This window comes from Thunnus maccoyii, chromosome 15, assembly GCF_910596095.1.
Source record: "Thunnus maccoyii chromosome 15, fThuMac1.1, whole genome shotgun sequence".
NCBI lineage: Eukaryota > Metazoa > Chordata > Actinopteri > Scombriformes > Scombridae > Thunnus > Thunnus maccoyii.
Window position 1 is genome coordinate 6,094,314 of NC_056547.1, and position 19,550 is coordinate 6,113,863.

Sequence of the window (19,550 nt, forward strand, 5' to 3'; positions counted from 1 at the left end):
AAATAAACACGCAATCCTGCATACAGTGAGTTGCAACACATGAGACGACAAAACATTAAATGTTGTGATGTGAACTATATACACCTCTAGTTAAACAAGAACCTTCTTTGTTTGTTTCTTAATTCACGTGTAAAACTGCTGTGTCACATTATATCTGAAAAGAAAATGTTGTAGCTGAAGATGAGTGAAATTACTGAGAGAAAAAATATGCTGCATGGAACATCAGAGCTTATAAATATTATTATTACACATATTAGTACTTTAAAAGCACTATAGACAAATGAAGTCTTCTGTTTATAAAATGTTACTGACTCATGAATATTTTAAGGTTTTTTGTTAGTAATCTTTTTTGTATTTTAAATGTGTATGTACAGATATTTAATGTATATTGTATTAAAGTAATTATAAAATGTGAGAAATGTATTTTGTATAATTTGAGTGTGCAGATAATTTTGTATGTATGTGGTTAACATGGAAAGTTTTTTTCTTTTATCCATGTTCTTTAAAATATTTGTAAATACATTTATCTTATGTACATGTTTATAATAACTGGATGAATTTAAAGATGAGGTACTTCCTTTCTGTTTCTATAAACAAGTAGATGTTGGATAGAAATCCTATTTTTTGTTGCTCTTTCTTTTGTAACAAAGTTTTTTTTTTCATATAAAGTTCTCATTATTTCAAGCATATGTTTGTCAACTGTTGTTACAGCAAGATGAATATTCTTACAGACTAGAAGATGTTGAGCTATAAAGAAAGGGAAAAGTCTAGATCAAAAAATAAATACAATATTGTGTATCAGAAATTTGTTTTTTCTTCTTTCTTCTCCCATGAATCATCTCACGACCCCTCAGATTTATTTTGTGACCTTTTAGTGGGGCCCGACCTCTAGGTTGGGAAACACAAGGCTTGAGGGTAAAACCCTGTAATATTGCTTACCAGTATTACATAATGATAAGCACCATTATGTCATATCATTCCATATTATCCAACATTCAAGATTTTAAACCTCATTAAAACTTTGAAGCAACAATGACATCTGGACACACTTTCTAATTTCTAATTTTTATTACCCTGTAATGTAAACTTACACAAATACTTATATTTCTGTTAATTTTGGCATGTCAGCAATCCAGAGAGATCTGTACATAACCAATCACACAGGAATCTAATCTATGAGGAAGAAGGTGAGAGTAAGTTAAAAATAGAAACAAGTTTAGCAGGTTGCTTGTTACTGTGGGAAGGTGAGAGACAGATACAACAATACTAATGTAGTAGTGTGAAGCCTTTCAACTGAACTTATGACCCAGGTTGAACATCTAAATGCATCTAAATTGTTTTTGTCCATCTGTGTCACATCATGATCACTGTATCTTGACCATGTCTACTGTATTGCAGGTATTAGCTGTGTAGCTTTTACAGTGTAAAAGGAGAAACTCACTGAGATAGAAAAACCCAGTGCTTGATCATCTCCAGTCCCACAGATTGTAAAGATAATATTAAAAATATTAATTTTCTGGCAAACTGCAGCTGGACACATTATTCGCTCTTCAGGTGAGGAATTGCATCATGTCCGATGTCTCAGATTCTGTGTGTTTTGGACTTTAGCAGCAGACAAGCACAGACAAAGAGCTTTACTGGAAGCAGGCAGGAAAAGGTAACAGAGATTCAAATTATAAAGTTCACACAGGAGCAGAAAATGTTTAAATTCCCTTTTAGTTTGAATTCTTAAGCCCTTGTTAACACATGAGGAGTCATTCACTAGTTTTTGTATATAATTCCTTCTCAATAAATAGAAATAAATAGAAACTGCCTCATTGTATGAATTGTGCTATACTGTATATTGTAGATACACTTGTGTGTCTTGCTTTACCTGCTGGTGCATTTTCTTTTAGCTGTTCTTCACTTTCTTAATTGTATCACTGTAATTAATGTTTACTGATTTTAGGATCAATATTATTCTCAACATTAAACAGCTGCTCATGTTACTACATGCTATTAAAGTTCTTGTAAATAACAAAACAAAAAAACACATTTCCTGCATTTTCCTGTTGAATCTGATCAGCCAGTCAGATATTGAATTGACTCCTCCTGGTAACACATGATGCACAGCTATTTATAATTTCTATTGGTCACTCCACTTGACGGTACACACTCTTGACAGTCTTTCCTCCGTTTTTTTTAATATCTGTATCAAAGCAAGATGAAGGATTTCGTGTTGTTGCTTCTCTTTTACCATGTTGTATCTCCAGGTAACGGAATAATATTTTTTTAAACAGTTGTGTAACTTCTATTTCAACATTCATACTTCTATTTCTATTTCTAATAACATAACATTTACTGCACAGCTTAACATACCTCAGATTTTAACATGTCTATTCACTGCCAGTTCTTTTTTTTAAAAGTATTTACTGTGCTGTGCAACAGTGCTGTAATCAATAAATACTGCAACACTGTAGCAACAAGAGCTATATAAATAAAAATTATTATTATTATTACTTATTATTATTATTATTATCATCTACTTACTTATTATTACAATGCCACATAAAAATCAAAATATTTCAGAACCATCCACAAAATCCTGCCCATACCTGCTCTACCTAATCCTGATTCTGTTTGTTTTTCTGTTGTGTTTGTATGTGTCTTTCAAACAGAACATTGCTGTTAAAGAGCATTCTCGCTTAGCCAGCCTTCTCTAAATATGTATTTATTAATATATAAATAAAGGTTTAAAAAATTTACAATAATCTTCATTATTCTTTGGACTGAACAGAAATGTAAAATCTGTTGTGCTCATAGAATCATATATGAAAAATATTCATGTTATTTAAAACTTTTTTTGTCCTACAGTGAAACACTCCATGACATATTTGCTGACTGAATCATCTGGACTCCAAACCTTCCCAGAGTTTGTGGCTGCTTTAATGGTTGATGAAGTTCAGGTGGGTTGCTGTGACAGCAACAGCAAGAGAGCAGAACCTAAACAAGACTGGGCAAAAAAATTAGTCAAAGATGATCTTCAGCAGTTGGAGTTTTACACTGTGACCTGTTTGTCTGCCCATCTGATTCTAAAAACTGACCTTATCAATCTGAAGCAGTACTTAAACCAAACTGGAGGTATATTTATCTTTATTTTTTTACTTTCTTAATGTTTTTAGTGTGTTTAAGTAATTGTTTCTTTATTTTTTTGTACATCTAGGTGAACAACAATTCACTTGAATACACTAGGTGAATAAATGTTAAGCAACTTTATACATCATACACACAATACAGATAATTTGTCTCACCCCATCTGCAAAACCATCCCCACCACCCCAACTGAAGAGCAAGAGATATTATACTACTAACATTATATACATTTAACATATACAACATAAAATAATACACAGACATGAATACTTTCCCAACATGTAGAGGGTTATCTACATACAAATCTATCTATAAATAGATTCATTCATACATTCAAAGTAACTTTTTGCATGTGCACATACACACCAGAAAACTCATATATCATATACAAGCTCAAGTCCACAACATCTATTGAAGCATGTGTACTTTCCTACTAGAAGGTCTTGGAATAAGGAAATGACACTATTTGATGTTTGTCTGAATGTATTAAGTATCAGAACATATATGTATCTACATACACACACACACACACACACACACACACACTTAAAGTAACCTCTCTCCCACCCCCTCTTCATCTGTCAACAGTGTTTTATTTACACATTGTTGACTATTTAACTAAGTACTGCTGTGCTGCACTTTTGCAGTGTTTCCGTCATGGTAAATAACAGATATTATGTAAGCAATAATGCACAATGACAAAATGAGAAGATAAAAGTGGAGGTAAAAAATGCCATGACCAGTGTTTTCTATATCAGGAAACCATGGAGTATATTTTGGCTCTTATACCTTTACCACCAAGTTAGTTTATGTGTTTAAATTGTCACACAAAAGATCTGTTGTCAGTTTAACTCAAAATTAAGTTTGTTTCTCTGACTAACAGAACACACTGCACAATTCATGTTTGTACAAAGCCCCAATATCCCTTGACTTATGTTAAATATCCTTCAAAAACCATGGCTGCCTATTATTAAACTAAGGTTAGCAATTATAATATCCGTGTGTAGTAACACATGCATAATAGGACACAATGTCCTGGCTGAGCAGGTGGAGTCTAGTGACTAATCCTGAATAAAACTCTCCTTCGGTGGAAGCTTCTGGAGCAGCTTCAGGACCGTCTAGTCTGTAGTTTCTCACAGGAGAAGGATATTGTTGGACTGATCCACTGGCTGCAGGGTTTCAGTGAATTTAATCTTCAGTCCAGGATCAGGATTAATCTGTGTGTGTTGGTCAGGACTCCACCTCAGTGTGTGTGTGTGTGTGTTTGTTCCTGCAGCTCACATGAAGTCACACCACCTTCAACAGTGTAGATAAAGTGTGTGTTGGTCTCAGTGGAGACAGTGTGTCTCTGTGGTAAAGACAGGAAATGGACTCTGTTTCCCAGCAGTCTCTGCCTCTCTGTCTCTCTCTGAGTCGTTCACACTGTCCAGATGATGATTGGCTGTGAGTGGTTTCCATCCAGCCAATAACAGCAGAAGGTGTAGATCTTCTGTTTTGGTGTGTGTGGATCAGTGTGTCTCTGTGGTGAAGATGTGATATCAACTGATGATAGCTGACTGTGCTGAGATCTCACTCTGGTTTACTGCAGTCTGTGTCTCTGTCTCTCTCTCAGGTGTCCATATTTTACAGGTTATGGCTGGCTGTGAATGGGATGATGAGACTAAAGAGGTTATTGGTTTTGTTCAGTTTGGTTATGATGGAGAAGACTTCTTAGTATTTGACCTGAAGACACTGACATGGATCGCTTCACAACCACAAGCTGTCATCATCAAATACAAGAAGGATAGTGACAAAGCTGGATCAATCTTCATTAAGAACGTTGTCACGAATATTTGCCCTCAGGGGCTGAAGATGAGTCTGGACTATGGGAAGAGCTCTCTGCTGAGAACAGGTAGAATCACATGATCTGATATAGTTTCATGGACACAATGATATTTATATGCTTTGCTTTTACCATTCTTTGTCTGTCTTGCTCTCTCTCTCTCTCTCTCTCTCTCTCTCTCCAGAGCTTCCCTCAGTGTTTCTCCTCCAGAAGACTCCCTCCTTTCCAGTCAGCTGCTTTGCTACAGGTTTCTACCCTGACAGAGCCGATATGTTCTGGAGGAAAGATGGAGAGGAGCTTCATGAGGAACGTGGAGAGATCCTCCCCAACCATGATGGATCCTTCCAGATGAGTGTTGACCTGAACGTTTCATCAGTCTCACCTGATGAGTGGAAGAAGTACGAATGTGTTTTTCATCTCTCTCGTGTGAAGGACGACATCATCAACAAACTGGACAAAGCTGTGATCAGAAGCAACTGGGGTGAGACAGGAATCAAATGTTACACACATGAGACAAAAAAGACAAATTTAGTTTACTTTAGTATTCCTTCAGTTCATGCTTATTTTTTGTCTCTTTTTTGGTGCTGGATTAGACAAACAGCCTAAACTGCCAGTTAGCAAGTCAGCTAGCTGCTTCAGTTGATAAATTAATTTCAAAGTTTTGTACTGTAGACTCCTGTTTCACGACTGACTGCAAACTGCCTTTTTTAGCTTCCTCATTTTGGATTCTCCCGCTCTCTGTTCTCTCAAAGGTCAGCGCTGTCAATTGGTCAGTGGTTCAAATCTGTGTTTGAAAATTGAAGTTGAAGTCTCTGCATGTGATTTTGTTGTTAATTTAGTTTTTCTGTCCTTACTTCTGGTTTTAGTTTGTTGACGGTTTGTTTGTTAACTTGTTTATAGCTGCTCTCATCCTAAAGCAGTTTCTTTATCACTTTAATGTTTGTTTCTTTGTCTGTTTTATTAATATAATTATGACACATATAGTCTTAATAAATAGATGGATAGATGTACAACAGTTTTAACCTGCTTCTAGTCATTTTTTCTTTGTTTTTTGCCTAACAGAGATACTTACAGATATGACCATCCCCATCATTGCAGTGGTTGCTCTTGCTGTCATCCTCATAGCTGCTGCTGGATTCATGTTTTACAAAAAGAAGAAAGGTGAGAGACCTAAACTGAGAGATGTTCTTATTAAATGTTTTGTGTGCTTAGATTGACTTTGAGTTGATGCTTTTAACCAGATTATAAAGGTAAAACAAGCCTCAATTAATAGTCTGAATCCATCAACAAGACTAGTATAATGATGATAGAGAAATGTAATAGGCAGAGGGCAGAAGGGCAAAATATTATATTTATCATAATATTTATGTAATTTATGTATTCAGTGGTGAGAGGTTGATATACTGGCATTTACAAATGTGTGAAATAATATTTTTTGTCTTTTGTTCTTATTCTATCTAATCAGACATGCACTTCTATCAGGATACTTAAAGTTTACTGGAAAATAAAGTTAAGTAAATAGAAAAATTAATTGTATTCTCGGGGCACCACCAGTAACAATTTAGAGGAAAATTCTAGTGTTTTTCATCCTGGGTCTTATTTTCATAATTGTGACTATTCTGACTATGGGTCAAGCTGAACTTACATAAATGATTTAAAACACTTGTCTCTGAGTTTGATGGAAACTGGTGAAGATGCTGTATTTATGTCAAGTAAATGTTGCTTTGTACTCTTTTAGCATGATATCATGGATGAAGCCATCAATTGTAAATATAAAGACCCTCTATCTCCAAAACCAAGTCAGTCTGAGATGGACTTTTCAACAAACTCATAAAATTAATTGGCTAGCCAGCTATAGCTGATAAAATGTGTTAGCAACTTATCATTTCAGCCTGCAAAGTCAATGATTGTCAGTTAAAAATGCTTTTTTCTACTTCTGTCTGAAATCAATCATCATTGTTATAAAATCTGCCACTGTTATCATTATAAACTGCCTATGAAAAAATGCTAGCATCAAACTCTTTGCAGAAGTAAAACACAGACTATCTTATTCTTCTGCTGTTTAGCCTGAAGTTCATGGGGTTGGATGCTGCAGGTTGCAAATGTCACACTCAAGTTGGTGAGCCAGGTCATTGATTCTGACAGATGCAGAGTCACTTGGTTCTGGATGAGATGTCAGATGTTGGACATGTTGCAGACACTGGGCATACTGAAAATTAAAGCCAGTTCAGTGCAGGATAAATGAACTAACAGTGTGTTTTTGACCTTTCAGCTCCTGACAACATCTCTGAGCTCTCTGAGCAACTGAATCCAGAAGCCTGAGTACAGTGAGAGACTTCATGTGGTACCAAGAAAAATGAAAGACTATTACTCACACTTCTAGTTAACTAAAGCTGCTCAATAGTGTACACAAAATACAAATTGTTTCCTCATTCAGTGTTAAACTTCTAGATCACATTTTAGCTGAAAAAAAAACAACAATTCTTCAACTAATGATGACAGTAGTACATTAAAGGCATAGTAAATAAATTAAGGCTTTGGTCACTAATATGTTCCAAAATGTGATATTTTAGATCTTAATCAATCAATCAATCAAATGTGCATTTTTATGATTGTATTTTATGCCTCATTAATCCATGGAGACTAAAGTTTTCACATAATATTGTTGTCTGCCCGAATATATACACTTATATTTTATATTTGTACTTTTATATGTTTTTATTGTAAGCTTGTAATCTATATTTTGAAATGGGTTTAATAATCCGATCAATTTCTCAACTTTTTATAAATTTTATAATTTTTTTTTAATACATTTTTATAAATATTTTATAAATGTTCTCAATTCTGTCTGTTATTTTACATTGGCACAATGTCTCTGTTTGGTTTCTCAGCATGCAAACATTATTGATTATCCTTCCTAATGTGTTAGAAAAGGGTTTACATATTTAGTGTTCATGTGTCAATTTTGACCCATGTTTGAATTACATGGCACTGAAAAAAAACACTAATTATCATCCAGTAAAATGTTTTACCTGCTAAGTGACTTATTATTCATCAATAACCATAATATATATATACTTTGGTATTTTATGTACCTGAGGCAACATTTAACTTAACAAATTGTTTTTAATTTAAAATAGGCACAATTTATCTGTTTTATCGTTTGTGATGAACAGAACAGGCAAATAAGGCCACGAGATGATGCAATAATAAACAAAATAATTCCCTAAATAACTTGTTTATATTTTCTTACACATTAAAAATGTGCATGCTCTGCCATGTGTGTGGTGAGATGTGAGAAATAAAGCATGAGAAAGCCCTAGCCTATGTACTGCTATACAGCTGGGAAACAGTATCTGTGTCTGTGTCTGTGTCTATGTGTACGTGTGTCTATCATAGGCTACTTTTGGGAACAAATTTCAGACTAAAGACCAGTTAATTGTGGACAGCTTGTCCAACTGGGGACACCAGCTGTGTCCCTAAATGGGGAAAAAACTGATTTTTGGGTCAGTGGTTAAGGTTAGGGTTAGGTTTAGGGTAAGTCTCCAGGAAATTAATGTAGGTCTACATAATGTCCTCAAAAGTGACATAGGTCAACGTGTGTGTGTGTGTGTGTGTGTGTGTGTGTGTGTGTGTGTGTGTGTGTGTGTGTGTGTGTGTGTGTGTGTGTCTATGGGGTGTGAGTTAAAGAGAGAGTGGGGCAGTGTGCATGGAATCATATTTGCTGCGTGCCACTCTGCAATTGAATTCAAGTTGATATGCTTTTTTGGCATGAAACATAATTTTTATGTTATTACACAATATTATTATCCAATTTTTATAGTATTTCATTACTATTATTTTTGTTTTGTTGTAACTTTTGTTATTCATGATGGTTTGGCAAGATTTACCATATATTTCTGTGCATGAACAACCCATAATTACTACCGGGTCAAATTTGACCCATAAGACAACCGATGTTACTTTTTTTTCATATGCATTTAAAAAAAAGGAAAACGGTCAAAATGTTTTTTTATTGTATTCAAAAGGCCATTGTAGGGGATGCAATGAAGCCTTGTTTTGATCAGAAAAAAAATAAAAGTATATTTCACACATCTAAACCTGAAAATGGGTCAGATTTGACCATAACAGAATAGGAGGGTTCAATAAATGATTGTCAAAATCTGATACACTGCTGTTTCACCCCCTTTTTTCTTTTTTTTTTTTTTGGCTTTTCACTAATAGAGGCCTTGCCTGGCAGATTCACATATCAGAGTTCACTTTTGTTAGACTTGACCAGGCAGATGTGCTCAGTTAGTCAATAGAAACACTGCTGCACTGTGTTTGGAAATAGACGAGTCATTATATTATTATTCTAGTGTGTTTCATCACCATTTTTAGTATCAGACTATCACTAACAATACGTGACATCACATACTTTTTCAGGGCTGAATGCAGGGAAATGAAAAGGAAACATAATGTGACCAAACCCTCACAGTGTGTTTGTCCTTCCAGATCTTGACAATAACTCTAACTGAATCCGGAAACCTGACTGAGAGACACACTCTGCATGCAGTGAATTACTTCAAATGGGATGGCAAAACAATAAATGCTGTGATGAACTATTCACATCTTCAGTCATAACAACACCTTAAATTATAAGAAAAGAGACCAATTGTTTCCTGACTCACTTTCAATGTTAATCTTAGCTAAAGTTGATATCCTACAAAAAAAGGTGAAGTTGCTTTATCACTTTCAGAAACTGTTACTTCAATGGCTGATTAGGCGTTTACTTTGTAATAAAATTGTGACACTTCTATAGAATAATGAAGACATATAGAAATTACAGAAATTATGGTACTTTAAAAGCATAATAGATAAATGAAGTTCAAATGTTGCTAAATAACTGATATTTTAAAACTCAATATTATATATCAGAATATTTTATGTATTTTAAGGTTTGTGTTCAAAGGGTCACTTCACTAGTGGGATCTAGACATGCATAACCAGTAGTTTTATTTGCTAAGGTAATCTGCCACCATTTCAATTAATTAAAAAATTCCTTTCTGGTGTTCAAATCATTAAAAAAATACATTTGAACACTTGACTGCAATGTTCTGGTTACTCTGCATAATTCGTGGGTTTAAAAAACAGTTCAAAAGAGTATAAAATAAAATTACTCAAAAATGTGATGTGTTTTTTAAATGGCATCTGACAGTAGTAGACAGAGGAAAAGTTAAAGATAGCAACAAGATGATTGGAAGTCTGACAAAGTCTGAGCGGGTAAAGTGGAAAATCACTTGGATGATTGATGTGGAAGCATGAAAATAAAAAATGAATAAAGCAAGCATGAATAAAGTTTTTCTGATTGAACTTTTGCAAAGCTTCAGCAGTCAAATTTGGGAAAAAGTCAAATGATGTTTTTGGACACATTTTCTAATCTTTCAGTACACCCTAACTGTCTGTTAGAGCCCTCTGTAGGGGAAATAAAACAGCACAGAGTGTATTAAAGTGTAGCACACAACTCAACTGCTGTAATTTAATTTTAACATTAACCTCAATTTTAAAATAGCCTACATCTAAATTTAGACATTTTGACACAGGACAAGCTCATGCTGATATATTTCAAGATGCATTGACTTCTCTACTTATAGTGAACTGAAATAAAATAAAATAAAAATCTGTTGTCTTCAGGAAATTTACAGCCAGTCATACAATAAAATCATATAAAAAGTAAATGGAGTTTAAATACCTGAACTGTTTGTCCTACAGTGAAACAATCCTTGAAGTTTTACCTCACTGCATCATCTGGAGTCTCAAACGTTCCAGACTTCGAGGCTGTTGCAGTGTTTCATGAAGTTGAGGTGGCTTAATATGACAGCAACATCAAGAGAACAGAACTTAAACAGGACTGGATGAGTAAATTAATCAGGGAGGATCTTCAACACTGGGAAAGAAAACACTCAACTGTATGGATTACCACCAAATCTTCAAAGAAGAAACTGACACTTTCAAGCAGCATCTCCACCAAACTGGAGGTAAACCACAGCTAAAATGTTTTACCTGGTTTACTGTCAAGCCAATCAGATGATGTCAACCAAACAGATGTAGATATTTAGGTTAACTCTTCATCTACACACCTGACTGAAGAACACAGCAGGACTCAACACACACATCACTGAGACATACTGGATGCTGCCAAACTGCAACAACAGAGGCAAAGAGAATAACATCAGTGAAGGGTCAAAGCTCTTAATGTGTGTGTGAGTAATTTAGATGCAACTTTACCCCTCAGACATGCTTTAAGACAAATACTCTGCTTTGAATAATAATGTGTCTGTTACGGTCTTTCCACAAAAAGTCGAATCAAAGTGGCAAACTATTTTTTATTGTATTTAAATGTCATTTTATGTTGTGTTTCTTTTGCACTTTGTCTTAATGCTTTTAATGTTTTATGTAAAGCACTTTAAATTGCCTTGTTGAAATGTGCTATACAAATAAACTTGCTTTACATTAAAAAAAAAAAAAACACTGCTCGCACTGCACTAAACAAATGATGCTGAGAGGAGACCACAGACTTTGAAGGAGACTACTAGAGGTGGGGACTGTGGCTGGACTGTTAGGACAATGATCCCTGGACTAACATGGAACAGTAAATTCCATGTTTATAAGAGGAGGAGGCCAGGGCACACTTTGCTCTAGAAAAATAATCTTCTGGGAGCATTTCCAGAGAATCTTACCTTCACAGTTATAAACATTATCGATGTGTATGCACCTACACTGAGCTTCACCTCTAAAATTTTATGATTAATTTAGAACCACAGTAAATCATATCTCATATCATATCATATCACATCTAGATTAGCTGGTTCTGAGTGTGCCATATCTTGGCCAAAACTGGCCCAGATATGTTTTAAGATGACTGGGCCACATGGGCTGAATTATATGTTGGCCACCTCAGGCTCACTTCCAGATTAGCCAGTACTAATATACATATCTACATATTTGGGCCATATTTACTATGTATCACATGGGCAACTTTAGGGTCACATCCAGTTTACACATGCAGAGAGCACTGCATCTTTGCCCAAAATGACCCACATTTGTTTTAGGATATTAAGGCCATATTTGTTATTTTACATGTAGGCTACTTCAGGCTCACATCCATTTTGTCTGGGCCAGAAATGGCCCACTTTCGTATGGGTCCTGTTGTATGCAAAGATCATAATATTATCCACACCAGGATAATTCAAACCGATATATGTGCAATATAGTATGCCTGTGTAGCTATGCGCAGGTGGGCCCTCAACTCGGGTCATGTTGAACCTTCTAGAAGTAAAATAACTGATGTCCCGAGCCAGACAATTCAAAACAGTTACCCACTAGTACAAATGATCCTGGCAGCTGTCAAAATCACCCCATTTTGCTCCGCTAAAAATACTGAATGCACACTATTGTTAATCAATGAACTTTTTGTCGTACATTGAGCTATCAAATATGTCTAATTATTACATTTGCTCTAAGGGTAAAATGTATGTCTGTATAGATTAATGATAGTCAGTGGGCTGGACGTCTTCACGCGTCAGGTGGAGTGTGATACTGGTGGAGTACGTAGGTTTCACTGTCACACACAACACACAAAGACGCACAGCAAAATTAAGACGGCGACTGGTTTGTCTACTGCAGTGGTCACTCGGCTCCTCAAAGAGTCACACCATGAAGACGGTAGAGCTTGTTATTCCGCTGATCTTCTTTCCTGTCACACTTTCAGGTGAGATTAACTTTAAGAATGTAGAAAACCTAGCGTTATACAATTCACTTTCACTTTAATATTGGGCACTTTTACGCTGTTTAGATCAAGCTTTACCTGTACCACTTTTTAAAAAGTCGTCCTTTACATAGGGTTTAATCAATGGCTTTAGCAATGTTAAATAAATCATTTACAAATCATTTCTAGACAGGCGCGTAATCGCCACGGAGGAGACATATCAAGACGCATACCTGCCATGGGTGCTCACCCATAGTTCTGATGAACACAAAACAACTTTCATGTACAATACCAGTCCAAGGTTTGTACACACCTTCCCATTCTCTTGAATGAGAAGTTGGTCCAAACTTCTTACTTGTACTGTATTTTGCTTCTTTCATTTATTTCTAGTATCGATTACTTAACCTGTTGATGTCCGTCGAAATACAGCTAATAGAGATCAATTTACGTCTGAAACGTGTTAGATTAATCTATGAATCTTAACGATAAACTCGTTCACGTGTCACTGAAACTGAATATTTTCGGGATTTTGCAGAAATAACAGCTTCTGTACAGTACTGATGTTCTGAATGTTGTTAACATCTGGCTGTGTGTCAGATTATTATCTTTGACTTTATTGAATAGTGCCATTCATTGAAATTAATTTAGATATAATAGACAAAACTGTAGCAAATGGTTTTCAAATGTTTACTCATGCTGTAAACTCAGATTATAGATTCTGTACTGCAGTATAATATAATCTAGGCCTAATATGATATAATATGTTATAATAATATAGTATTCACAGAACAAGAATTAAGTTGAAACCTCAAAGCACAGACCTCAAGTATTACTTTAATAAAGGAGTTTTTACATTTTGTATCTGGATTTGTTTTAAATACACAGTGAATGACACCAATGAATTTAATGTTTCATAAGAGGACCTTTGTGACTGTAACTGTGATTTCAAGGCAATATTCTTATTACATTTAATAATAATAATAATAATAATAATAATAATAATAATAATAATAATAATAATAATCTACATACTGTATATTACAAGAGTGTTGCAAGACAGGAATACAACATTAAATTATAACATAATAATGTGAAAACTATAAACCAAGGCATGAATCATGGGCTACATCATGTCTCAGTGTATTTTAAAAGATCGACTAATCACAGATCAGGTTTCAGGGCTCATATCATAGCAGCTTCCTACTGTACTAATAACTCATATTAATTATTATGATTACATACAGATTTTTTTTTTTTTACAAATGTGATCAATCAAATTAAATATAACAAAATAACATAATTTCTAAAGATTAAGATATTTTGTCACTGTTCAAGCATAATAAGGCACAATAAGGAAGTAAGTGATAGTTGTAAGTCATGCTTTGCTCACCATATGTTGTTCCACTTTCAGGAATCCCATAGCAGTGTACGGATGTTTATATCAAGATTTAACATTTTGATTAGATTTACACTTGAATGTATATGTAGTCATTACTAACCTTATATAAAATGATGATCATTAAGGTTAATAAAGCTGTCTTAGTCATTATGGCTAAATGTGTCAACAAAAAATTGCCTATTAACATATCTAGCATTCATTTGTGTTTTGAGTTGTGTTTTTGGCTGTTTGGCCAATGGAAGGTCAATATTCACTCTCCTTTTATCTTTTGTTTAGTCTCAATCATTCCAAGTATAATATCTGGCTCTTAGGTTGGTAGATGTTCTACTTTCATCACCAGCTCATCACTAACTTTGTGTGTTTGAGGTTTCATGCTGGACAAAATACTGAATGTAATTAAATGTAAGTATCATACATATGTATAAATGCATGTTTATGAAAAGTGGATTTCAAAACCTTTCAAACCTCTTTCTCTTACAGTGAAACACTCGCTGAAGTTTTTCTTCACAACGTCCTCTGGAGTCAAAAACTTCCCAGATTTTGTGGTTGTTGGGGTGATCAATGAAGCTCCAACGGGTTACTGTGACAGCATCAGTAAGATACCAGGAGTCAAACAGGACTGGGCAAAGAAACTGATAGAAGATGATCCACAACATCTGGAGTGGTACACACAGCAGTGTTTGTCAACCCAATATGACCACAAAGCTGACATTGACATTTTGAAGCAGCAACTGAACCAAACTGAAGGTAAGTAAAAATACTGTAAAAATGTAAAGTTGTGTTTTTGTTGAATAGCAAACAGATATATTTTTATTATAAACAGGCATGTTTACATGTTCAAACACTTACACAGTTTGTTAAATGTGCATATATTCTTCTGTCATATCTCTCCCTCTATTACCAGCCATGTAATGTGAGGGACTCTTTCAAAATGGGTGGTCAATATTAATATTATATATAGGTTCCCTGGTAGCTATGTGCTGGATTCAATGAAAAACTGAGCAACATGGTTCTGCATTTGAGTCTGGGCCTTGCTTTGTGTGTGTTTGTTTGTGTGTGTGTGTGTGTGTGTGAGGCCCTTTTTGTCATGTATGGTTTGATCTGGATGTTTAATTCAATTAATTAATTGCAAGTCAGGTAAGTTTTGGTTGGAAAGTTTGACCGCTTGATGTCAGTTTGTGTATTTCTGTGTGTTGGCCTTGCAATGAAGAGGTGACCCTTCCACATGTTCCTCAACCTCTAAAATGTAGGCTCACATAGGCTCCAGCCACCTGTAACCCTCTGTGGGATCTCACTCTGCACTCTGACTCTTTCTCAGGTGTCCACATCTTCCAGAAGATGAGCGGCTGTGAATGGGATGATGAGACTGGAGAGATTAATGGTTTTGGTCAGTTTGGTTATGATGGAGAAGACTTCTTAGCATTTGACCTGAAGACACTAACATGGATCGCTCCAAAACCACAAGCTGTCATTACTAAACTCAGGTGGGACGGAGATAGAGTTCACAATGAATGGTGGAAAAACTTCCTCACCCAGCATTGCCCTGAGTTAGTGAAGAGATATTTGGACTATGGGAAGAGCTCTCTGCTGAGAACAGGTAGAGTCACATGACCTGATGTAGTTTCATGGCCTCAATTTTAAAATGATAAAATGTTTCTAACCTCCCTCCCTGCCCCCCTCCCCCTTGTCTCTCCAGAGCTTCCCTCAGTGTCTCTCCTCCAGAAGACTCCCTCCTCTCCAGTCAGCTGCCACGCTACAGGTTTCTACCCTCACAGAGCCATGATGTTCTGGAGGAAAGATGGAGAGGAGCTTCATGAGGACGTGGAACATGGAGAGATCCTCCCCAACCACGATGGATCCTTCCAGATGAGTGTTGACCTGAACCTTTCATCAGTCACACCTGAAGACTGGAAGAAGTATGAATGTGTGTTTCATCTCTCTGGTGTGAAGGACGACATCGTCACCAAACTGCATAAAACAGTGATCAGAACCAACTGTGGTAAGACTGGAATACTGACTTTACAATGGTTATTCCCTAAAAACATCTGTTGCCCAATAAAATATATACATGTCATTTGCTGTAAATGTGGTGGTAACTCTGGCTTCTGATTATACAATTTGAATGAGTTTAAAACAAGTTTATCAGTCCTGAGCATTCTGGAGCTGTGGGTTAGTCCAGGGTTAACAAACAAAACTGCTATTTTGCTCACTGAAATAAATGTAGTTTCTTACTTGTTACATTATGCACATGACCTACTTAAATTACAAGTGGATTCAATAAAATGCAGTTCAGTGGTCGAGACAAAGGGCTCTCTTTTGCCACCAGCGTACTGGCATTTACCTGAAGTTATATCCTCATCTGCACCAGTCTGGTGTCTGGGTGAGTTGCCATGTGCCTCGTGGGAGGAAAGGTGCAGTTGAAGATGTGCTGTTGCCAATCCAGCAGCACACTGCAATCTAGGTGCCAAGAATAAGTGAGTTTTGCGCAGTCCACTGTCCACCTGCTCAGGAAAAGGTTGACAGCACAGCGAACCTATGATCTTTAATATTACTGTCATTTTCTTTGGTGAGGGCTCACCCAAATAAATCTCACCAAAATAACACAAACACCCTTATTCCTGCTTTGTATTTAAAACAAACCAATCTAATCAATTTAAACTTTAAAAATAATTTCATAAAAAATAAATACAACATGAAAAACCAGGATGTTCATCCCTCCAGTAGAGTTCAGAGACTGTAGAATCAATGCAAAGGCTGAAGAACACCATTATTTAAAAAAGATATTTTCTCATTTGGTGTTCTGATGATGGTGGTGGAGAGCGCTGTCTTACATGTCAGTCCAAAGTCTCCCATAGGTTTTCAGTTGGGTTGAGCTCTGGTGACTGTGAAGGCCATAGCATATGATTCACATCATTTTCATACTTATCAAACCAGTGACCCCTCATGCCCTATTGTCATCCTGGAAGAGACTCCTCCCATCAGGATAGAAATGTATCATTATAGGATAAAGGCAATCACTCAGAACAGCTTTGTATTGATTTGCAGTGACCCTTCTCTCTAAGGGGACAAGTGGACCCAAACCATGCCAGCAAAATGTCCCCTACAGCATAACAGAGCCACCAGATCCCCTCACTGTAGGGGTCAAGCATTCAGACCTGGACCAGTTTGTCACCTGTCTGTATCTTGTGCGCACAAGATAATAACTTATTATCTGGTGCATAGAAGGTATTATCTTGTTCTCACAAGATAATACTGTTACTATAACGCTAGAAGTCACACTTTACAAATAATGAGCTAGTAATACACTCACAGTATAAAACTATCAGCAACTAACAGCAAAAATAAACACAAATGATTTGACACAACATTTACAGCAATAAAACAATGGCTCTTACACAAAACAAGAACAAACTAGAATTGTTGCTCATCTAAGGAAACGTGTGACCACGTGAGAGTGCACGCTGCAGTTTTTTTGGTGAAATGTGTGCCTATTATGACATTTTGGACTACCAACAAGAAAAACAAAAGTGGTGAGCTATGTTCTGCTATCGCTCTGGAGCTTGTTTTCTGCTCCTTTTTTGAGGAAATAATGTTTTAGCTGTGTGTGCTCAGCAGTGGGCGTCATTGCAGGTGTGTTTTGTTGTGAAATGTGTAGTGGTTGACAGCGGCAGCTAGCTGTCTTATTAGCTTGAGAGCTAATATCTGCAGGTGTTTCTAGTCAGATAGCACAGTTTTTTTTGTGTTGTTGTGTCATTTGTTGATGTTAGCAGGATAGAGGTAAGGCACTTGGGAGCACACAGAAACATCACTTTTGTTGGATTTACGCGGAAAATCCAGCCCAGGGCCTTCACATAGAAATCAGTCCACAGGCAACTGAGAAAGTCAGGGAAGGACTCTATTTTTACATTACATTACTACCTGTTCACTCACTGGCAATAAAAAAACATTAAGATATGTAAATTGCTTCCCAATTCTATATATAGAACCTTTAAAAAGAGACATCACCTGCTCTTGGCAGTGTAGTTGAACTACTGTACTTAAATTTTCAACTCTGCACATCCTGGACAATAATGAGTTTCCTCAGCGGAAAACACTCACAGGAAAAAAGCCCTTGGAGAGAAAGTCCTGTGTTTTGGGGGGATGAAAGTAACAAAAGTGGTTGTAAATACTGTTGTATGATTATCATACATCATTATAGGTGAAAATACCAAAAATGCATTGGCATGCACTTGATGCACTGTGAATGTTTTGTTTTTGTTCCAGTTTCTCCCTCAGAGTCCCCTGCTGGTCCTGTTATTGGAGGTGTTGTAGGACTGCTGCTGCTCCTGGCAGTCTGCATCACTGGAGTCTTCATCTGGAGAAGGAGAGATAATGGTGAGTGACAACAATACTTTTACTCATCATGACACCATTTAGCTCCATTGTTTTAGCATATTTCAGCAACATTTTAGGAAAATATTTATTCTGAATGAATAAAACAAATAACAGTGTAACCTGGCTGATGTTCAGTAACGTGATCTCCAACTGAAGAGTTACTCTCATCTTTTACAATAAAAGCAGAAATCAGTGAAATTAGTACAGTGTTTCTATAAAACATTTATTAGTGTTTTCTTTGTTTGCTTTCATAAATTCTAACATGTTAAATTTTGAAGTATTGTAATCTCTCATCTGTATTTCAGGATTCAGGCCTGCAAACTGTGAGTAATCTGTCAGTTTATCTCTCTCTCTCTCTCTCTCTCTCTCTCTGTCTCTCTCTTTCTCTCTCTCTCTCTCTCTCTCTACAAATAAATGCAGTTAATAGTTTAAATTGAATTACTGACAGTTTGTTTTTCTTTTATAGCTTCAGACTCGTCATCCTCTGATCCATCTTCAGTCAGAGATGCAGCTCTTAACTGATCACAGTGAGTATTTCATCATGTCATCAACACTGTGCAGATACTGTATGAAGAATCTCTCTGTTGCTCCTCCTGAAACTAGCTACAGTATACTGATATAATACTCTCATAAATATACTGAAAGTCTGTCTTTGTTAAAGAGACTGATTTGGCAGAATTTCTCAGTCACGTTTATATTTCGGACAAAAATCAAACATACATATAATATGACCACTAATAAGTCCAGGCTCCTTTCTATTTGTAACTCTGAATTCATAGATCAGATTTATGAGTTTCAGGTTATCAGCAGATGCTGCTGTCCAGCTGTTTCCTCAAACCTTTGGTGGAGATGAATCACTGCAGCAGCTACCAGACACCAAAGAGCCACAACGTTACTCCAGTGGGGCATCTTTTGTCTTCAGATATCAAATTCATATCAGTTAGTCATGTGATGTGCTGTCTTTGATGATGATGGGAGACATGCAGCACTCTAACCTCTGCTTCTTAAGCTGGAGTCAAACTTAAAACTGTACATGCTCAACTACTCATGCTTTCACTAACAATTAGTTTACAAAT

At 36.1% G+C, this 19,550-nt stretch overlaps 2 protein-coding genes across 6 annotated transcripts in view; both read left to right on the forward strand.

Moving 5' to 3' along the window:
* Positions 1-8,188, forward strand: part of LOC121913586 — a 46,100-nt gene extending 37,912 nt beyond the window's left edge. Inside the window, exons 10-11 of the mRNA XM_042436261.1 lie at positions 6,017-6,115; positions 7,227-8,188. Coding sequence (XP_042292195.1) covers positions 6,017-6,115; positions 7,227-7,276 — 149 coding nt within the window. The 3' untranslated portion in view covers positions 7,277-8,188. The remainder of the gene's footprint in view (positions 1-6,016; positions 6,116-7,226) is intronic.
* The window catches only part of LOC121913603 (major histocompatibility complex class I-related gene protein-like), a 35,381-nt gene extending 15,958 nt beyond the window's left edge, over positions 1-19,423 (forward strand). The window contains exons 1-8 of one of the 5 annotated variants that reach the window (XM_042436312.1): positions 12,578-12,704; positions 14,581-14,847; positions 15,419-15,697; positions 15,797-16,099; positions 18,364-18,474; positions 18,780-18,797; positions 18,941-19,001; positions 19,254-19,423. In XM_042436312.1, coding sequence (XP_042292246.1) covers positions 12,650-12,704; positions 14,581-14,847; positions 15,419-15,697; positions 15,797-16,099; positions 18,364-18,474; positions 18,780-18,797; positions 18,941-18,996 — 1,089 coding nt within the window. In that variant the 5' untranslated portion in view covers positions 12,578-12,649 and the 3' untranslated portion in view covers positions 18,997-19,001; positions 19,254-19,423. Of the gene's footprint in view, positions 1-12,576; positions 12,705-14,580; positions 14,848-15,418; positions 15,698-15,796; positions 16,100-18,363; positions 18,475-18,779; positions 18,798-18,940; positions 19,081-19,253 lie in introns of those variants that run through there. The other 4 variants (XM_042436311.1, XM_042436314.1, XM_042436310.1 and 1 more) reach the window with 4 other exon arrangements.
* The last annotated feature ends 127 nt before the right edge of the window (positions 19,424-19,550 follow it).